The following is a 17,661-nucleotide window of genomic DNA, read 5'->3' as shown; positions in this document are numbered from 1 at the left end:
CTGCAAACAGAGAATTCGAAAAAAAAAAAAACAACACCAACACACTAAGTTTGAGTCTAAGAGAAATTCTTTATCTACTGAGATCTCAAGTTTCTAATGATTCTCATTTAATGGAAAGTTGCTAGAAGCATTTGATGTGGTTCCTTTCTCAAACCACAGCTAAGAAAAGGTTGTTTTAAATATATATATGTACATATATTTTATGTATATATGCATATATAGCTGTGTCAATCAAGAAGTCACAGGAACAATTTCTAAATGAAACAAAACCATTACAATAATTTAAGTGATTTGAGCTTCAAGTTACGTCCTTAGCAACAAGAAGTATGGATATATAGATAATTTTGATCATTTTGAGAATTAAAAAATATTTTTAAAATGTGATGCATATATTGATTTATACTTTTATATTACCATACCAGTTGCAAAATATTTTGAATATCACCAGTCCTTCATGAATGCCTGATGGGACATCTTGAAACAGTATGTGACAAGGGTCCCTGCTTCGTTGTGTGCAGGTGCCCTGCATATAAGACATTTCCCTGGACTGTGCAGAGAGCCAAGAACACTGTCCAATGGCATCAATAACCTGAATCATCCCCATAAGTTTCCAGAATGTTCCCTGGGAACCCAACAGACTGCCAGCAGTTGGCAGGTTCAAAACAGTGGTTAGAAACAGAGGCTGCATTATAAGAAGTCAGGCTTGGGATGTCTGAGCCTCTGGAGATTGGACCGAAGTGGCATTTAGCTTCTCTTGCCGGTGAAGCCTTCTCCTCCAAGGGCGTCACACTTCTGCAAGATCACCAATCCCTCCACCCGTTCAGAGAAGCAGTGACTTGCCTAAGGTCACAAAGAAAGACAAGAGCCACACCTGGTCCTGACTCACAGATCCCTTTACTCCTGCGGGTTGAGGATCACCGTTACCTAATTCTCGGGTGCATACTGAGGTGCAGGGAAGCAGAGTCCCTCGTGGCCCAAGTTCACAGTAGGAGGACGCAGCAGTCCTTGGATTTGAATCCAGGGCTCTCCCTTTTCAGAGCCTGCGCTCTCAAAGCCAAGTGCACATACCCAAGGGGTGTGCAGGACATGTCACTGGGATAAGGCTGGTCAACAAAGCCCTCTCTTTATTTTTTTATTTAAAAATGGAATAATTTGAGCTGTATTACTAATACACAGAATGCTAGTATGCCTGGATACAATTTATCAATAAATACACATATTGGAGGTACACGGCCAAACAGGATTTCCTCTGAGGCACTCGATCACCAGAGGAAGGCTGCCACCGCATCACCTGCTAAGTGGTTTGGCTTCCCCAAGCCCCCACCTTGGGGTACCACATCTGCAAAGACGATGTGGGCAACGGCAGTGAAGTCTCCAGACTCACAGCCTGGGTTCGAGTCCCTGACTCTGACACTTCCCAAGCTGTCTGACCTTGGACAAGTGATTTTATCAGTTTTCTCCTCTGTAAAATGAAAATAATAGCAGCTCTCACCTCAGACGGTGGAGGTGAGGGGTAAGTCAGTTACTCCGTGTGAAATGCTGAGAACGAAGCCTGATATACAGTAAGTGCTCAGTAAATGTGAGCTATGAGGACTGTTCACCCTGCCTTGCGAGTGGGCGAACAGGCGCAGAGAGCTGAAATAACGAGGTAACAGTTCAGTGGCCTGGGGCTAGGATCCAGAACCATATCTGCATCTCTGAGCTCTGAGCCTGATGGGGTGAATAGCAGCATGCACCCCCCAAGGGCTCGCCCAGGAGGGAAGGAGGTCATTTTCTGGAAAAAAAAAAAAAAAAAGGTGGTGGTGGTGTGCGGGTTTGTTATCCTGTCCAGCCAGGCGCAAGAGACCAGAGAGATAGAAGCCAAAGGCTCGAAAGACGTGAAAGCCAGTGGAACACAGGTCCTGGGCTTACAGTCGCTTTGGCTCCAAGGTAGGACAAGGGGGCCCCCTAGTGGCGAAAGCAACCCAACAGCCAAGCGTCCTGGCCTCTGCGCTGGACTCCAAGGGTTTGCGAGGAATACCGAAGGAAACCCGAGGCACAGAAAAATTGCAACAAGACAGTCTGACCCCATAACCTACACGCATATTCTCCTTCTCTTTCCAAAACTCTGTCCCAGCCCCGGAGCCCCGGTTCTGGAACTCTTGGGTAGGGCACATCCTTGACATCCATGGCTGGGCGGTTTCACATCCCTGTCCCGCCCACCAAACGCCAGCTGCACCAAGCAGAGGACAACGCCCTGTGCCCGAATGTTCTCCGGACGCCAGGAGCAGGCGCGGCAGCTTCAACTACTTCCCCCCAAACTCAGGAGTGCCGGGTTGGGATATTCGGGGTTCTCGATGACCCCGGGGCCGAACTTGAGCTCCAGGAAGCGGCGGTAGTTGTTAGGCGCCTGCGCCATGAAGCCGGCAAAGGGCAGGGGCACGAGAGGTTGCAGGAAGTGTTCGGGGAACTCGACATCCTGCCGGTGGTCCAGCCATGTATCCTTGGTCATGACCCCGTTCCGGGGGTAGAAGGGCCACAGGTCCACGTGCAGGTGGTTGCTCTCGCTGTACTGCACGCGGAAGAAGTCGCCCTCCACCGCCTTCTCCCACACGAAGCCGCGCTCGTCTACCACCGAGCCTGCCTCAGCACCCCGCAGCTGCTCGCAGTTGCCCACGTCCTCCAGGTAGATGCCCAGGTCCACGTCGTAGTCCCATGGGATGATGTCCCCGTGGCGGGCGGCCCCCAGCAATGAGCCGCCCTCTAGCCAGTAGCGCACGCCGGCTGCCTCTAGCACGCCCACCACGTAACGGGCCGTCTCGCGCAGTGCGCGCAGGCAGCACGGGGGCGTCCAGCGCTCCTCGTACAGGTAGGCCGGCGTGTCACCCACCACCGTCCCGAAGCAGCGCGGGGTCTCCTTGTTGCAGCCAAACCACTCGAGCCGCCCGCCCTCCCAGCTTACCAGGCGGATGCCCAAAGCCCGCAGCAGCGCCGCCCGCCGTGCACGCCCCTCGCGCTCCGCCTTCCAGCGCGCGTGGGCCGTGGCCAGCGGAGGCTGGCGCGCCGCGCCGAAGGGCATGTCCAACATTTGCACCGTCCAGCCGCGGAGGGCGGTCTGCAGGAAGAGGCCGGTGCCCACGGGCCGGGCCAGGGGCGCCGAGAGATTGAAGAGGTCGCGGGCGCGTAGGAGCACCACGGCGTCCCCGTCCAGGGCGTCGCAGCGCGGTGCGGAGGGTGCTGGGCCGTAGCGGGCGGTCCACTCCCGCAGGCTGACGTTCAGGGCCAGGCACCGGGCCGGGTTGGTTGAAGCGACGGGAGCGGCCACCAGGCGTGCGCCGCCCGCTCGGAGCACCTCAACCATGCGCTCCAGCTGGCCTGGTGCTTCGGCCCTCGCGCCGTCGGGCACCAGGGCCACGTACTCGGTGGCCACATAGGTCTCCGGGCGCGAGGCTGCGGCGGGTCGGTCCAGGGCGGGCTGGAGCAGCGCCAGGCGAACGTTGGGAATGCGCGGCAGGGCCAGGGGCGGGTAGGGGAGCGTGTCGGCCACCACCACCATCGGCTGGGCGGGCTCTTGCTGCAGGAAAGAGTCCACCAGCTCGGGTATCGCGTTGTCAAAGGCCTCGAACTCACGCACCAAGATGGTGACACGGGGGCCGGAGGCGGATCCACGGCGGGAGCCCCTGGTCCGGGAGCTCCTGGGCTGGTGATGCAGCCATGAGACGTAGAACAGGACCAGAAGGTTGAGGGTGATGGCGGCTGCCAGGGCAGCCTGGCAGCGGGTGAGCCGCATGGGGCTGAAGTCAGGCCCTAGCTGGGCTTCCGGGGTATCCTGGGGTGGGGGCAGTGATAAAAGGGGAGACTGGAACTGGTTGTCAGAAACTCCCCCACCCATCCTCAGTCTTGTCTTCCTCTCCCAGCCCTTTCTTTATTTTTCAGTTCTGACTTTTCCTCCTACAGGAAGCCCTCCCTGATCCCAGGCTGAGTCATGCAACCCCCTCTGGTCTCCTTCAGCCTCCTCCAGGTTCTCTGACTCTAGCTTACCACTCTAATTCATTACGAGTAGGGACCAAGCTGTGTGAGGGGGGTCCAGAGCCTGTCTTGGTCACTGTTGGGTCCCCACGGCCACCCAGCCCAGAGCCAGGGACACACTAGATGCTCAGGAAGTTTTTATCGAATGAACCACCTTCCCGTCTTCCTTGTTCAATCCCACCCTTTTATTCATTGTCAGCTTCTTCAGTTTCGGGTTCAGTTACAAATGCCCAGACCCCTTCATCCCCTGCTCTTACCGGAGATCTTTCCTTCCTTTCCCTCCCACACTGTGGCCCTGGGGTCAGAGCTGTGGCCATCCAGCCCCTCTCCCCTGCCGCCTCCTTCTCACTTCCTCAAACCCTGTGCCATCTGGCCATCTCTTTCCTGATGATCAGCCAGATGGTTTTGCAAGAAAAGCTAGAAGTTTTAAGTCAGAAATTCCAATTTGTAATGTTGGCCACTAATTAATTCTCTTTTTTAATGGAATGGGTCAAACTCACAGAAACAGGAAGTAGATGGTGGTTGCCAGGGACCACGGGGGAAGGAGAAAGGGGGAATTGTTAAGTTAATGGGAATGGAATTCCAGTTTTGCAAGACGAAATTTCTGGAGATTGCCTCCCCAATAGTATGAATATACATAACTCTACTAAACTATACACTTGAAAACTGTTAAGATGACAAATCTTGCTATGTGTCTTTTGTCACAATTAAAAAATCATTTTTTAAAAAGTAGAGTACATGCATGCTAAATCGCTTTAGTCGTGTCCAACTCTTTGTGACCCTATGGACTGTAGGCTGCCATGCTCCTCTGTCCATGGGATTTTCCAGGCAAGAATACTGGAGTGGTTTGCCATTTGCTTCTCCAGGGAAACTTCCCGACCCAGGGATTGAAACTGCGTCTCTTATGTCTCCTGCATTTGGCAGGCAGGTTCTTTACCACTACAGCCACCTGGGAAGCCGCTCTCCCCACCCCCAAAAAAGTAGAGTGGGCTGCATCAAAGGAAAGGCTGCGCTCCATAGCGCACCGTCTACGGTCTGCTCACTGATCACATTTCTAGGCAACTCCCAGGTGGCGCTGTCTCCCTATCCTCATCACAACTTGAAGCTTGGGCGGGTTTCCAGCATAAAAGGAGTAACTAACTCGCCCCATTTTGAGCAGATACTCAAGAAACAGTTTTCCGACGAAGGATCATCTTAGGTTCAATCCTTCCCAGAAAGGGAGACGTTAGAGACCCAGCTAATCTTCCTCCCTCCTGAGTACTTCTGACCCCTCCTCTTCACTCCCCCAGCTCCTGCTTCAGTCCAGGTTCACCGAGATGCCCACTCAGCCTCCTCCTGGTCTCCTGACCAAGTCCCTTCCTCATGGTAGCCACAGGGGTCTGCAGAGAGCACACCCTGACCTCTCCTCCTCTTGCTCGGAATCTGCCATGGCTCCCTAGTGCTCTGGGGAGAAAGTCTAAGTTTCTCACAATGTCCCACAAGGTGTGACCTGCCTGCCCAGCCCTGTCTCCTGCCACACTTCCTTGAATTCTGAGCTTAAACCATCTTGGGCTTTGCTTCTGACAGGTCTTATTCACCCCTACCACACACGATTTTTAAATTTTTTCTGGCCATGCTGCCCTGCTTGTGGGAGCTTAGCTCCCTGACCAGGGATTGAACCCAGGCTCACAGCCGTAAAAGCTCAGAGCCCTAACCACTAGACCGCCAGGGAATTCCCAAACAGGCTTATTTCTAAGCCTTTGCATATCCTGTTCCTCCTGCCTGGAAGAGTCTCTCTTGAACACCTTCTCCCCATGCCTCTCTTCCTCTGGAGAACTCCTGCTTATGTTCAGGCTTCAGCTCAGATGCCCCCCTCCTCCAGGAAGCCCTCCCTGAACCACCAGCTGAGTGAGAAATTCCCTCTAGGCTCCCAGAGCCCTTGGGCTGCCCGTTCTGGTTTGCCACTGTCTGGGAATGGGTCTGTCTGCCCTGACTAGACTGTGAGCCCCAAGAGGACAGAGCCAGGGCTGTCTCGATCACCGCTGTGTTCCTTGCATGCAGCTGGACACCGAAAATGTATCTGGGGAAAAGATGACCGGGGGCATGGTTTCTGTGTGTCTGTGTAGCCCACTCAGGTCCCCAGGGCTGCACTGGGGCCATGTACCTGGGGCCCTGCCCTGGTCTCCCTGTCTCCTCTCTTTCACCCACCAGGAACACCCTCCCATCCCCTTCAGCCATCCAGGCCTGCTTGTCCTTCTCTGATCCAATTCAGATGATGCTTAAGAATCTGCGTTGCACTTTCAGAGTGACTTGCTATTCTTCAGGACCTTGGAATTGCCTTCTGGACCTTCCATGAGCCCCTCCTTCCTTTCACCCTTCAGCATCTATTTGTGGAACTCTACAACACAGAGGGCACTGTCCTAGGCACTGGGTACCCAGCCATGGAGACGTAAGAGACAGATAAGACTCCTAAGCTTGGACAACGCACATTACAGTAGGGGAGGAAACTTTAAACCACAGAATGTTCGGGGTCTTAAAGACCTGAGAGTTTCAGCACTCAGGTACACAGAAGCACAGAACAGACCCTCAGGTGGTTCCAGAATCGTCTACCAATTCTAAAGAGACCATCCTGGGACTTCCCTGGTGGTCCAGTGGTTAAGACTCTGCGCTTCCAATGTGGGTTCAATCTCTGGTCAGGGAACTGAGAATTGCACATGCCGCCGTGTGGCCAAAAAGTAAAAATGAAAAATTGAGGATTGCCTGGCTTCACTTACAAAAAAATAGAGACCATCCTGCTGCTTCACCCTTGTCCTCTATGGTCTGGGTCCCCCTCGGAGCCCAGAGGGATCCTGTTCGACCTTGAATTAGATCCTGCCTGCATCTGCTCTCAAACCTTCTGTGGCTGGAGACTTGCTCAAATGGAGGGCCAGAATCTTCACTGGGACCCACAAGGCCCCACATGATCCCTGCCTTCTCCCACTCAGCTGCAGCTTGTTCCCTCTGACTGGACGCTCTCCCGGCCCGGCAGCAGCTGGATGCCCCCCACCCTGCCCCGCCAGCCATCAGATCTTGGCCCCTTCCTTTGGCAACCCTACTTACAGCGCCTCACCCTAGCACCCCCATACTTCCTATGTCTTTCTTCCTCTCCCAGTAGTTCTCATGTAGATGTGACTTATCTTGTGTCTTGCTTTGTCTATTCTGTTTCATGTTGTATACTTGGAACATGGCTCAGTACCCTGCCCACTCCAGGTGCTCAATAAATTTGCGTGGAAAGAATGACTGATTCCTCTTATTCAAATGGGGAACATGAGCCCCATAGAGAGGAAGGCCAGAGGGAGCAGAATCCAGGTCTCCATCCCCTGGCCCTGACTCTCACTAGGCACTGTCTGGCTGACTCTGGGCCAGGAGGCACCCAATAGAACACAGGACAGGAGCTGGTTTCTCAGAGACCAGTGGTGTGAGAGCCAAATGAGGAGGCGATGGGACCGTGAAGAAAGAAGACTCATCTTGTTCCATGACAAGGTCAGTCTTGGCTTCCCCAACTGTAAGGACTCAAAAACACTGGGGCCAAGGGGATGAAACAAGGCTTCTGAAAGATCATAACAGGATCATAATAATATCAAAAATTCTAGCCACTCATGATGTGCCAGACTGTATTCTAAGCATTTTACCAGTATCAACTTATTTAATCTTCACATTTGATCACATTAAAAGATGAGGAAACTGAGGCACAGAAAAGTGAGGTCACTTGCTCCAGGTCACACAGCGGGGAAGTGGCAAACCCAGGATTGGATTGGGAAGCTGGGTTCAGAGTTGTGATTTTAGCCAATAAACTTAGCTGTCTCTTTTGGGTCCACAAAGATAGTCCAATTCAGCCCATCTTCAGTGAGACAACCCTCTTTTCCCAGTCCTCACCTAACAGGTGCTTTCAAAGCTGAATATGGCCCGTTAATTAATTAACTCGTCACTCAACAAACAGGTATTTATTGAGTGTCCTCTGTGTTCTGGAGACCCTGGATGAACCAGACAGTGGTTGGGCACATCCTTCCAGAGGTTGCAAGACAGACAAAATCCCTGCAAACAACTTACAGATAGAGCAGGAAAACAAAAGGGGGCTGTGAGAGAGAAAAAGTGGTCAGGTGAGGAGAGGACTGTTAAACTGAGACTGTCCTACCATTGCCCACGAAACAGTGTAAGGGGATCTATGCTCACTTCAGGCCAGGCTTCACCTGGCTGCAGCTGTAGAATGGTAATGTAATGGATAAAGAAAACATCTGACGTGTGGAGAAACCTTTGGGGACAAGGGCAGTTTTCCCGTGATTGCTGGTAACACTGAGAGATTTCTTACCTTTTAGGTTGCAGGATAAGGGAGCTTCAGGGGAGCAGTTCCAGCCCAGCTCAGCTGCATCGCTGAGGAAGGAGAAACCAGGAGACCCTCAATCAGTCAATTTCACACAATAGAACACAATTTCATCTCACCTACAAAAGTGAGATGGGAAGGATGTCATAGCAATGTATAACCACCTCTTCTTTCATAAATGTGTCCAGAAAGGTAAGACTAGAAGTGACAGAAGGTGTTACCATGACAACCCCTTCCCTAGATCCACTCCATCCTGAGAGACAATCTTAAAATGTCCTTTACCTTGGTGGGTGTTAGGGTCACTGGAAGGGGGACTGCCCCCATTACCATAGTAACCAGGACTTGGCTTTGCTTGTTTCTCACCTCTCTGGGGATGGTCCAGGCCTTGTAACCATAGCAACTACTTCTCAGCAGAGCATCTCCTCTAAATAAAAACACCTGGTTGGTTTGGTCCACAGACCTCCCACGATGGGAAAGGGGAGATGGTTACCATGGTAATGCCAACTGTGTGGCTGGGGGGAGGGGCTGGGAAAGAGCTGCTACCCTCAGCACTGTCCTTGGGGCTGGGGTCCTTTCTACCTGAGGGCTGGGTGAGGTTGCCATAGTAACCGATGTGGGTAGGGGCATAAGGACCACCAGAGACTTGGGTTACCTTAGCAACCTCTTCCTGGTGCAGGGCCAGGAGAGAGTTGGAGCTCCATAACCACAAAGGTGGAAGGGAGAGGAGGCTAAGGGTGTTCCAGATTGGGAGGAGTTACCATGACAACCGACCTGGGCCAGAAATCAGGATGGGGCCATTGCTGAAACCACCCCTGGTGGTCGTTCTTTCCCTCAAAGAGTGACAGTGATTGTGGAGGAGAGTGCTATTTGGGTCTGGAGAGGGCTAGAGTCTTTCTTTGGGGTGAAACGGGAGGAGGGGGGTAGAAAGCGGTCCCCCCCCAAGTACCGCGTTTCCCAGGGGCGACCCTCGCGCGGAGCCTGGGTCGCGTTTGCCCTCCTCCGGGCGCGCGCCCCCTTTCCGCCCCGCGCCCCCTCCCACGCGCGCGCCTTCGGGGTCGACCCGGGTGGGCGAGGCGCGCGCCCGACTTCGTTCCCGTCACCCGCCCCCCCGGCCCCCGCCGAGCGCGCGCGCGAGGGCTGGCGCGGCCGCGCAGGCGCGCGAGGCACAGCGGGCGCGCGGGCCGGCCCCGGGGCCTCCATGATGGAGGAGCGAGCGGCCGCCGCCGTCGCCGCCGCCGCCTCCTCCTGCCGCCCGCTGGGCTCCGGCGCGGGCCCCGGCCCGACGGGGGCGGCCCTGGTCTCCGCCCCCGCCCCCGGGCCCGGCCCGGCTGCCAAGGGAGGCGGCGGCGGCGGAGGCAGCCCGGGTCCCGCAGCGGGACCGGAGCCCCTGAGCCTGCCCGGGATCCTACACTTTATCCAGCACGAGTGGGCGCGCTTCGAAGCGGAGAAGGCCCGCTGGGAGGCCGAGCGCGCCGAGCTGCAGGTGAGCACCGCCCCGGGACCCCCGGCCCCCGCCCGCCCGGCCCGGCCCGGCCCAGCCTCACCCGCCGCCGCCGCCGCCGCCATCTTGAAGCAATGGCCGCCGGGACGGCCGGGGGGGCGGGCGGGGACGGCGACCGGCCGGGAGCCGGAGTGAGGGGCCGGCCGAGGGGCGGCCGGCGGCGGGAGGGCGGCCCGCGCGGTCGCCGGGAGGAGGCGGCGCGGGGCACCCGGGCCTGCTGGAAGTGGGAGCGAGCCGGCCGGCGGAAAGGTTCCTGGGAGAGTGGCCGCGGAGCCCCGAGGCGCCCCGGGAGAGCTCCGCGAAGCGTTGGGAGGGGATGAGGGGTCTTGTGTACGAGTGAGCCGGCAGCTCCCAGGGTGCCGCACGAGGGACTCCCCATTCCGCCCCCGACCAGGTGCGCGCCGGAGGCGGAGCCCGATGGACCCCGGGCGGGGGAGAGGGGGCGTCGGGGGTGACTGCGATCAGCCGGGGGCGAGAGCGGGGCGGGGAGCCCGCGTGAGTCGAGAGAGGAAGTCAGGGAGCCCGGGACGCGTGTGTGTTTCGGAGCGTTTGGACTGGAGGGACTGAATGACGGCGGTGTTGAGGACTCCAAGGATGCGGAGCAAGGTCTCCGGGCGCGAGGTGGGGGGCGTGAAGGTGTGTGTTCTCTCCTCTGAGGAGGAAACTTTGGGGAGCCCTGGCAGGCCTGGCTTCCGCGTGCAGGGGAGGGGTCCCAGGGTTGGAAGCACGGATGGAGCCAGGACGTGAGCCAGGAGCCTGTGTTGGAAGAGAACGGAGAGCCGAAACTCTTTGGGGATGTGGGGGCCCCCGCCGTGAGATGGGAGGTGAGGTGTGTGGGATGTCAGATGGAGAACCCCCGAACTGGAGTATGGGAGGGTCAAACTTGGCCAGCTGTGGAGAGGGGCGGTAGGATGGAGACAGTGAAGAGGAATCGGGGAACCTGGGGCATGGCAAGGGGAGCCTTTTTGGAGAGCAGGAAGACAGCCAGAGGAAACATTTCAGAAGGATCCTGGGGTGGGAGGTGTTTGTGGAAGTTTCTGGGAAAAGATCCTATGGTTTGTGGAGTAGATTCAGGGAGGAAGGTGTCCTGAGATGTTTGGAAGAGGCTGAGGAGCTGGGCTGGGTTTTGTGACCTTGAGAAGTGTGGGTCGATTAGCAGAGTGTCCTGAGGAGCCTGGGTATCCCAGTGGCGAGGATTTGGAGGGTTGGGGCATTGTTAGCAAAGTCAGTATCTCCTTCTAGCATCTGGTCTTTCCTCTTTTCAGTTGCTGTTTCGTATCTGGTTGAGGTGGGGACCCAAGTAAATAACCAGATTATAATTTTCTCCCTAGGATGATTAAAGAGAGCATCCCACACTTCTCCCACCCTGAAAGGGATCTTCACTGTGTGGTGGCTGAGGCTTGGGGTTAGAGTGGGAGAGAAAGCCTTACCTAAGTACCCCTTGCTATGATATCCCATCTGTACGTCTTATTAGATCTTCTCAATACCCCCATTGTGGAGACAGGGCCAAGGACGTTGCCCTTATTTAGCAATTATAATAGCAGCTGCTGTTTATTGAGTTTGTATTATGGGTGAGACACTGTGTTAGACACAGCAGATACATGGTATCACTTAGTCCTTGCAACATTCTGGGAGGGTGAGGGATGTTATTCCCCTTCCCTTCCTTTTCAAAAATAAAAGAGGAAGTGGAGACTTTGAGAAGGTCAGTCGTATATCAAGGATCATAGCCTGTGGGTGGCAGGGGTGGTCTGTGGACTTTCAAGCCCATACCTGTCTGACGCCCAGGACAGATGACAGGCTTGTTTCAGGGAAGCTCAGTGACCTTCCCAGGGTCATCCAGGCGGCCATAGGAGACGAGGGTACCCTGCAGCACCCACCACGCCGCTGCCTCACCTTTGAGACCAGCAAGAGGAACGATGCATCCAGGCTCCAGCGTCGTTTACTTTGTACCCCTTTGTTGTTATTGTTCTGTTACATTAGTAAATTTCAAGGATCTCAGAAGTGCCTGTGTGTATAGATGTACACACACCAAGTGAGTGAGAAGGGAAAGAGCCACTCCCCGAAACCCTATTATTGCTATAAAAGTAATTCAGCTCTGTGTGTGTAGTATATGAAATCCTATTCAGTTCAGTTCAGTCGCTCAGTCGTGTCTGACTCTTTGTGACCCCATGGACTGCAGCACGCCAGGCTTCGCTGCCCATCACCAGCTCCCGGAGTTTACTCAGACTCATGTCCCTCAAGTCGGTGATGCCATCCAGCCATCTCGTCCTCTGTCGTCGTCCCCTTCTCCTCCCGCCTTTTACATCCTATTACATGCATCATTTTGTGACTTATTTTCACCTACTTATATATCTTTGCGTTTTTTTCATATGAGCACACAGAGCGCTTATTATTTTTGGGAACTGCACCCCGCCGGTGTCTGCACCACAGCTCATTTAGTTTGTGTCCCCTTAATGGATTTTTTGGTAGTTTCCACTTTTTGCCCATTGGAAGTGGCCGCAGGGACTGTCCTCGTATTCCCTCCTGAGTGAGTGTACAGCAGAATAAACAGGTGGGGTGGTAGAACAGACGTATTTATAAACTGGTGATTGGTTCTGCCAAGTTGTCCCACATTTACACTCCCCGCAGCAGCACCTCTTTTTATACACTTTTACTTGAGCACTTATCACTTAGAGAGGTGTGACTTCTCCCGCGAGAACCTTCAAGGCCGGGACTGCGTCAGATTTTCCCCATAAATCCCGAATACCTCTTCTCCAAATAGCTTCTTTGTGCAGCTGCTCCTGGCACCAGACAGTCAGTGTGGGGGAATGGCAGAAAAGACAACTTCTTGGGAGGTCCTGCCAGGAGGCGCCTGGAAGATGGGAGCAGGAAGCTGGCATCATGGGGGGATTCAGAGAAGGTGGTGGTGAGGTTTCTGCCCTTCAGAAACTTCCAGGCTAACGGAGAAGGCTGGTTTGCGCAGGAGGTTACAGAGGTTCACACGCAGTTGAGGTTTCAGTGGTGTGGCTGTGGCACTTCTGCAAAGGGCAGTGAGCTTTTTTGAGGACAAGAGGAACCTTGAGGGGTGGGGGTGGGGTCTGACTGGACATTCAGGGATGAGCAGAGGCAGCGAGTACAGTGCTGCAGGTGGAGAAGATGGGGAGCTGGTCCCTGCCCCCTGCGCCCCCACCCCCCACCCCCGCCAGCCTCACAAGGAGCTCGGAGGGATCCACAGGGACTCAACCCTGCCAGAGCCTGGGGAGGAGGGAGTGGAGTGCAGGAGACACAGGGCCAGATGGTACTGAAGGGACCGGGAGGGGTGGGACAGAAAGCTTGGGATGGGGAGAGTCAGCAAGGGCTCGCGGGAGGACTGAGATAGCCAGGTTCCTCCTGTGCCGCCTGGATGGGGAGGGAACAGCCGGAGGAGAGGCGGCCGCCCTGTCTCAGTGGCAGCGGGTGGAGGTGCTGGTTGGGTAGAGAACTTCCAGATCCCAGCCTTGCCTGCTGGCCCGCCGCGGCCCGGCAGGTCAGGGAGCCACAGCCATGTGGCTGTGACCTCAGGTGTGCGCAGGGTGGGAGGGCCAGGCCCCCAGCGCTTCCCCTCTCTGTGGCATTCCACCAGCTCAGGACCCTTCACCCACGTGTTTCTGGTTCTCCTTCTCCTTTCTTTGCTGGAGGAACTGGGGAGGGGACCACAGAGCAGAGTGATGTTCTTCCGTCATCACTGGATGGGCGCTCAGGGAGCAAGGGGGACCGTGGGGGGCGAGCAGGTGTGAGGTCTGGGCGTGACTCTGACCCTGCTTCTCCCCCTCCACTTTCTTCCCCCACAGGTGAGGGCCACCTCCTTAGTACCCTAAACCCACTCCTCACCCCCCCTACCTGATCCTGGTTTGAGCCCCTGTCATTTCTCCCTGGGATCTGCCTCCTTCTGTGACTGGTTTCTAGGCCTTTGGCTTGGCCCTCTCCCTGCCCCAAATTTGAGCAAGTTTGATGATATATCTGCTGAAAAAGCCCTTCCATAGCTTCCCCTGTGCTCCTAAGGTGAATTTCAAACTTGTTTGCATGATCTGTGATTCTTTGTAAGGCTGACAAGCTTCTCTGACTTCCCTCACTAACCCTTTTACGCATTCTCAGATGGAGCCATGCTGCCCTTTTTAGAGTTTGCCGCTCTCTACCAGCTGCGCGCTCCGCCCCTGGCCCCCTGCTAACCAAGCTCAGGTCTCAGCTGAACTGTCACTTCTTCACCTAGGTGTCCCTCCTCCCCAGCCTCCTCTGCTCCCTCCTGGGGTCCGAGTCGAGTCGTGTGTTAGCTGTGGCTGCTCGTGCCGGCCCATGCCCTGGACTGAGGGCTCTGTGGGAGCAGGAGGTGCTTATCTTCTCTGTTACTCCGCCAGCCCCGCACCCTGAACCTGTCCCATCACGGGCAGGTCACCAGTGTCCAGTGGGGAGCGCCTGTGGGCTCAGCAGGCGGGGCAGGCACCTGGCAGCAGAAACTTGTGGATGGAAGCCCAGAGGGGCGAGGGCGCAGGGAGACGGGAACCCGGGGCATGTGTTTGGTGATCAGCCTCGTCTTCTCCACCACTCCCCTCACCTTCTAAAACTCCAGACAGCATTGATTTGGGTGGCTGAGAAGATCCACAAAGGACATAAATTCAGACTCTGAAGATGTTGATCACATGTATGTCTGCCTGTCTGGCCTTGGATTTTTAAGTACATATGTGTTGATTTAAAGTGTAGCGAAAAGAAGTATTGGGAGGAGTCCCTTTCTTTCAGTGGACAGGTGAGGTTTATTTTCCGTAGCACACCTGCGACAGGTATTTATTTGTTCACTGCTGGTCCCACACCCTCCTCTAAAATATGAACTTCATCTTGTTCAGTTCTGTGTCCAGGATTGTATCTGATACATAGTAAGCATTTGTGGAGGGAATGAAAGATACTTTTGTTGTGCGTTAATATATGCAAAGGAAGGAAGTCTATCCTTGCAATTATACTTATGGGGTAAACTCCTTAGAAGTGGAACTGCTAAGACAAAAGGAGTGTGTATTTGACATGTTTGTGGATATGGCCAGATTGCCCGCTGGAGGGGTTTGTGAACTTGTGGCCCGCTGGCAGTGTCTGAGTGTGCCTTTTCCTCTGGCCCTGCGCTCAGGCCCATGCTCAGCAGTGCTCAGCCCACATGTGATTCTCTGCTGACCTGAGGGAGAGACCTGGTCCCTGGAGCAGGAGGCCGGTGATGGGAGGAATTTGGGCACAGGACCGTGTGGGGCACAAATGCCCAGGGCAGGGAGGTCAGGGCTCCTCAAGCCCCAGGCCGAGGAGGAAGCATGTTCATGGGTATCTGAGAGGCCACTGACCGCGGACAGTCCTGGAGCAAGGCTTTGGGAGTGTTCACCGCCTGGCAAAGGTGTCTAGGGGCTCCTGAGGGAGCTGCGGAAGTTCTTCAGCAAGCGCGTGATGTGTGAGGGTTGGCTCCAGGATGACGCAGCTGCCGGGGGGGCAGGAGGCCTGTCAGCCACGGACACCTCTGCTCGGTGGTCTCAGGTCTCAGGGATCTTAGCTTCTGTGAAGAACTGGGCCCCGGGACTTTTCTGGTGGTCCAGTGGTTTAGAATCTGCCTTCCAAAGCAGAGGATGCGAGTTTGATTGCTGGTCAGGGAACTGGGATTCTACATGCAGCGAGGCAGCTAAGCCCACAAGAGAAGCCTGTGGACCACAAGGAAAGATCTCGCATGCCTGCATGCCAGAACTGAGACCCAGTGCAGCCAAATAATTAAGTACTTTGAGAGAATAAAAATAACAAGAGGTGGGAGCTGGCATTTGTTAGCCCTTCGTCTGTGCTAGGCTTTGAACTGAGAACAACCTAACACGTGAGGGGCAGGCACTCTGAGGGGCACTCTCAGGAGCCCCATTTTCTGGAAGGGGAAGGGGAGGTTCAGAGAGGGCTGGTTCAGACAGGGAAGGGGAAGGGGAGGTTCAGAGAGGGCTGGTTCAGACAGGGAAGGGGAAGGGGAGGTTCAGAGAGGGCCTAAGATTGTGCCTCGCGGAAGTGGCCGAGCCAGGCCTGAAGCTCGGGCGGTCCCAGCCTGGGTCAGAGGAGCGCTTGAGGGGAAGCCAGGGGGGAGCACGGCACTCAGGGCTGTGGCACTGGGCTTCCGGAACATGGTCGGGGGCCAGGAGCCTGCCTCGAAGGCCATTGGTGTCTCCAAAAGGCCTGTTGACAGGCCAGAGCAGATGGGGACAGACCGGGCCAGCAGATGGTGTGAAGTGGCTGGCAGGGGCCTGGGGTCATGTCTGTGACACGTCTGCCTTCCTCTGGGCCAACTCCCCCAGGACGGTTGGTCCCCACCGTGGAGGTCAGGCGGCGAAGCTGTTGCATTGCAGCGGGAGCCGAGCCGAGCCACCCACTCCGGTCCCTAGACTCCAGAAGCAGCTTCCCACACCCCCCAGAGACAGAAGCTCTGCTTGAACAGTGCCATGCCACCTCCCCCAGCCACCTCGGGGTCGGCACCTGCCTGGGGGTGGGGGAGGAGGCGCCCAGGGCTCTTAATACCTACCGCCCCCACCTTCTCCCCAAAGGTGGGGGCCCAGGGAGCCCCAAGCTGTTCCCATTTAGTCTCTCTTCAGTCGTTTCATCGCGGGTGACAGGGAAACAGATCCAGCCGCCCTCTCATTGCTCCGCTGAACCCTGGCTCAGGGTCTCCACGTTTGAAGAACTGGCTGCTGTGTGTCCCGGGGGTGGAGGTGCTGGAGCTGCCTGCCCCGAGCGAGCACGGGACACAGGTCGGTGAGCCTGAGCCCTGCTATTCCCCGCCCTCTTCTGTCCGCCTGCAGGCTCAGGTGGCCTTCCTCCAGGGAGAGAGGAAGGGGCAGGAGAATCTCAAGACGGACCTGGTGCGGCGGATCAAGATGCTGGAATACGCGCTGAAGCAGGAGAGGTGAGCCCTGCCATGCCCCGGCTGCCTGCCTTCAGGGGTCGAGCCCCTGGGAGCATCCTCTCCTCCATCACTCAGTACCACATGGTCCAGGAGAGGGGGTCAGAGCAGGCCCTCGTGGGTGGGGTTCAGGGCAGACCGCGAGCAACGGCTTCATCATGGCGGCGGCCCACCACGTGGCAGACGCCACACAGTCCTCGTCTCTTCCCTCCCTTCCAGGGGCCTGATGGGTGCAGGTGAGGCTTTTGGAGGGAGAGGACTTCTTCGAGGACTCTAGAGCTGGGACGGCAGGCTGGTGTGCCCGGCTCCCAGCATCGGGCTCGCCGCGGTGCCATCTGTGCTGCCGCCTCCGCCACGGCTGCTTCCCAGTCGGGCAGGGCGGAGGGCGGAGGAAAGCAAGAACCCAGGCTCTGGGATTCTGGAGGCGAGGGCTGGCCCTGTCGACGCTTCGGTGCCTCTCATTCGTTCATCATTTGACCTTTCAGGGCCAAATACCATAAGTTGAAATTCGGGACAGACCTGAACCAGGGGGAGAAGAAGCCAGAACTGTCGGAACCAGGTACCCACGCCAGCCTGATCCTTCCCGCATGCCCGCCCCCTGCAAACCTAGCGTGACAGAGCAGAGATGGACCCCCAAGCCTCAAATGCTCCACGGAGAGCAGCTTGGCCAGGACCGAGAGTGGTCGGGTCTCATTCTTGGTGCCCAAGAATGGGGGGGCAGGGGGCAGGGAAGGCCTGGGAATCCTGCCCGCTGTCCCTCTGTCTGTCTGAGGCAGACAGACACACGAGGCCCCTGGGAGTCAGAGCTCCTAGAAAGAGGCATCAGTCCACCCTCGGGGCAGTAGGGAGGGTATCCAGGAGCGCGGAGACATGGAAGAGAGTGGTGTGCTCACAAGGTGAGGC

General features: G+C 56.2%; 2 protein-coding genes across 5 annotated transcripts in view; one reads left to right on the top strand and one right to left on the bottom strand.

The window, feature by feature from the left end:
* Positions 1-49: 49 nt before the first annotated feature.
* On the bottom strand, positions 50-9,957 carry FKRP (fukutin related protein). Its single transcript, XM_069549270.1, has 3 exons — positions 9,892-9,957; positions 8,336-8,397; positions 50-3,808 (listed from the first exon to the last, which is right to left on the bottom strand). The coding sequence occupies exon 3, from the start codon at positions 3,767-3,769 to the stop codon at positions 2,282-2,284; it is 1,488 nt and encodes a 495-aa protein (XP_069405371.1). The 5' UTR covers positions 3,770-3,808; positions 8,336-8,397; positions 9,892-9,957; the 3' UTR covers positions 50-2,281.
* STRN4 (striatin 4) overlaps positions 9,504-17,661 on the top strand; it is a 24,762-nt gene continuing 16,604 nt past the window's right edge. For 2 of the 4 annotated variants that reach the window (XM_069549265.1, XM_069549264.1), the window contains exons 1-3: positions 9,504-9,830; positions 16,658-16,761; positions 17,244-17,317. In XM_069549265.1, coding sequence (XP_069405366.1) covers positions 9,546-9,830; positions 16,658-16,761; positions 17,244-17,317 — 463 coding nt within the window. In that variant the 5' untranslated portion in view covers positions 9,504-9,545. Of the gene's footprint in view, positions 9,831-9,976; positions 10,243-16,657; positions 16,762-17,243; positions 17,318-17,661 lie in introns of those variants that run through there. The other 2 variants (XM_069549267.1, XM_069549266.1) reach the window with 2 other exon arrangements.

This window comes from Ovis canadensis, chromosome 14 (genome assembly GCF_042477335.2).
Source record: "Ovis canadensis isolate MfBH-ARS-UI-01 breed Bighorn chromosome 14, ARS-UI_OviCan_v2, whole genome shotgun sequence".
Taxonomy (NCBI): Eukaryota; Metazoa; Chordata; class Mammalia; order Artiodactyla; family Bovidae; genus Ovis; species Ovis canadensis.
Note: the sequence above shows the minus strand (reverse complement) of the source record. Positions and strands in the feature narration are given on the sequence as shown.

Bases quoted from the DNA above. Each gene is read 5' to 3' on its own strand.
- FKRP (XM_069549270.1), bottom strand. From the start codon at position 3,769: ATGCGGCTCACCCGCTGCCAGGCTGCCCTGGCAGCCGCCATCACCCTC.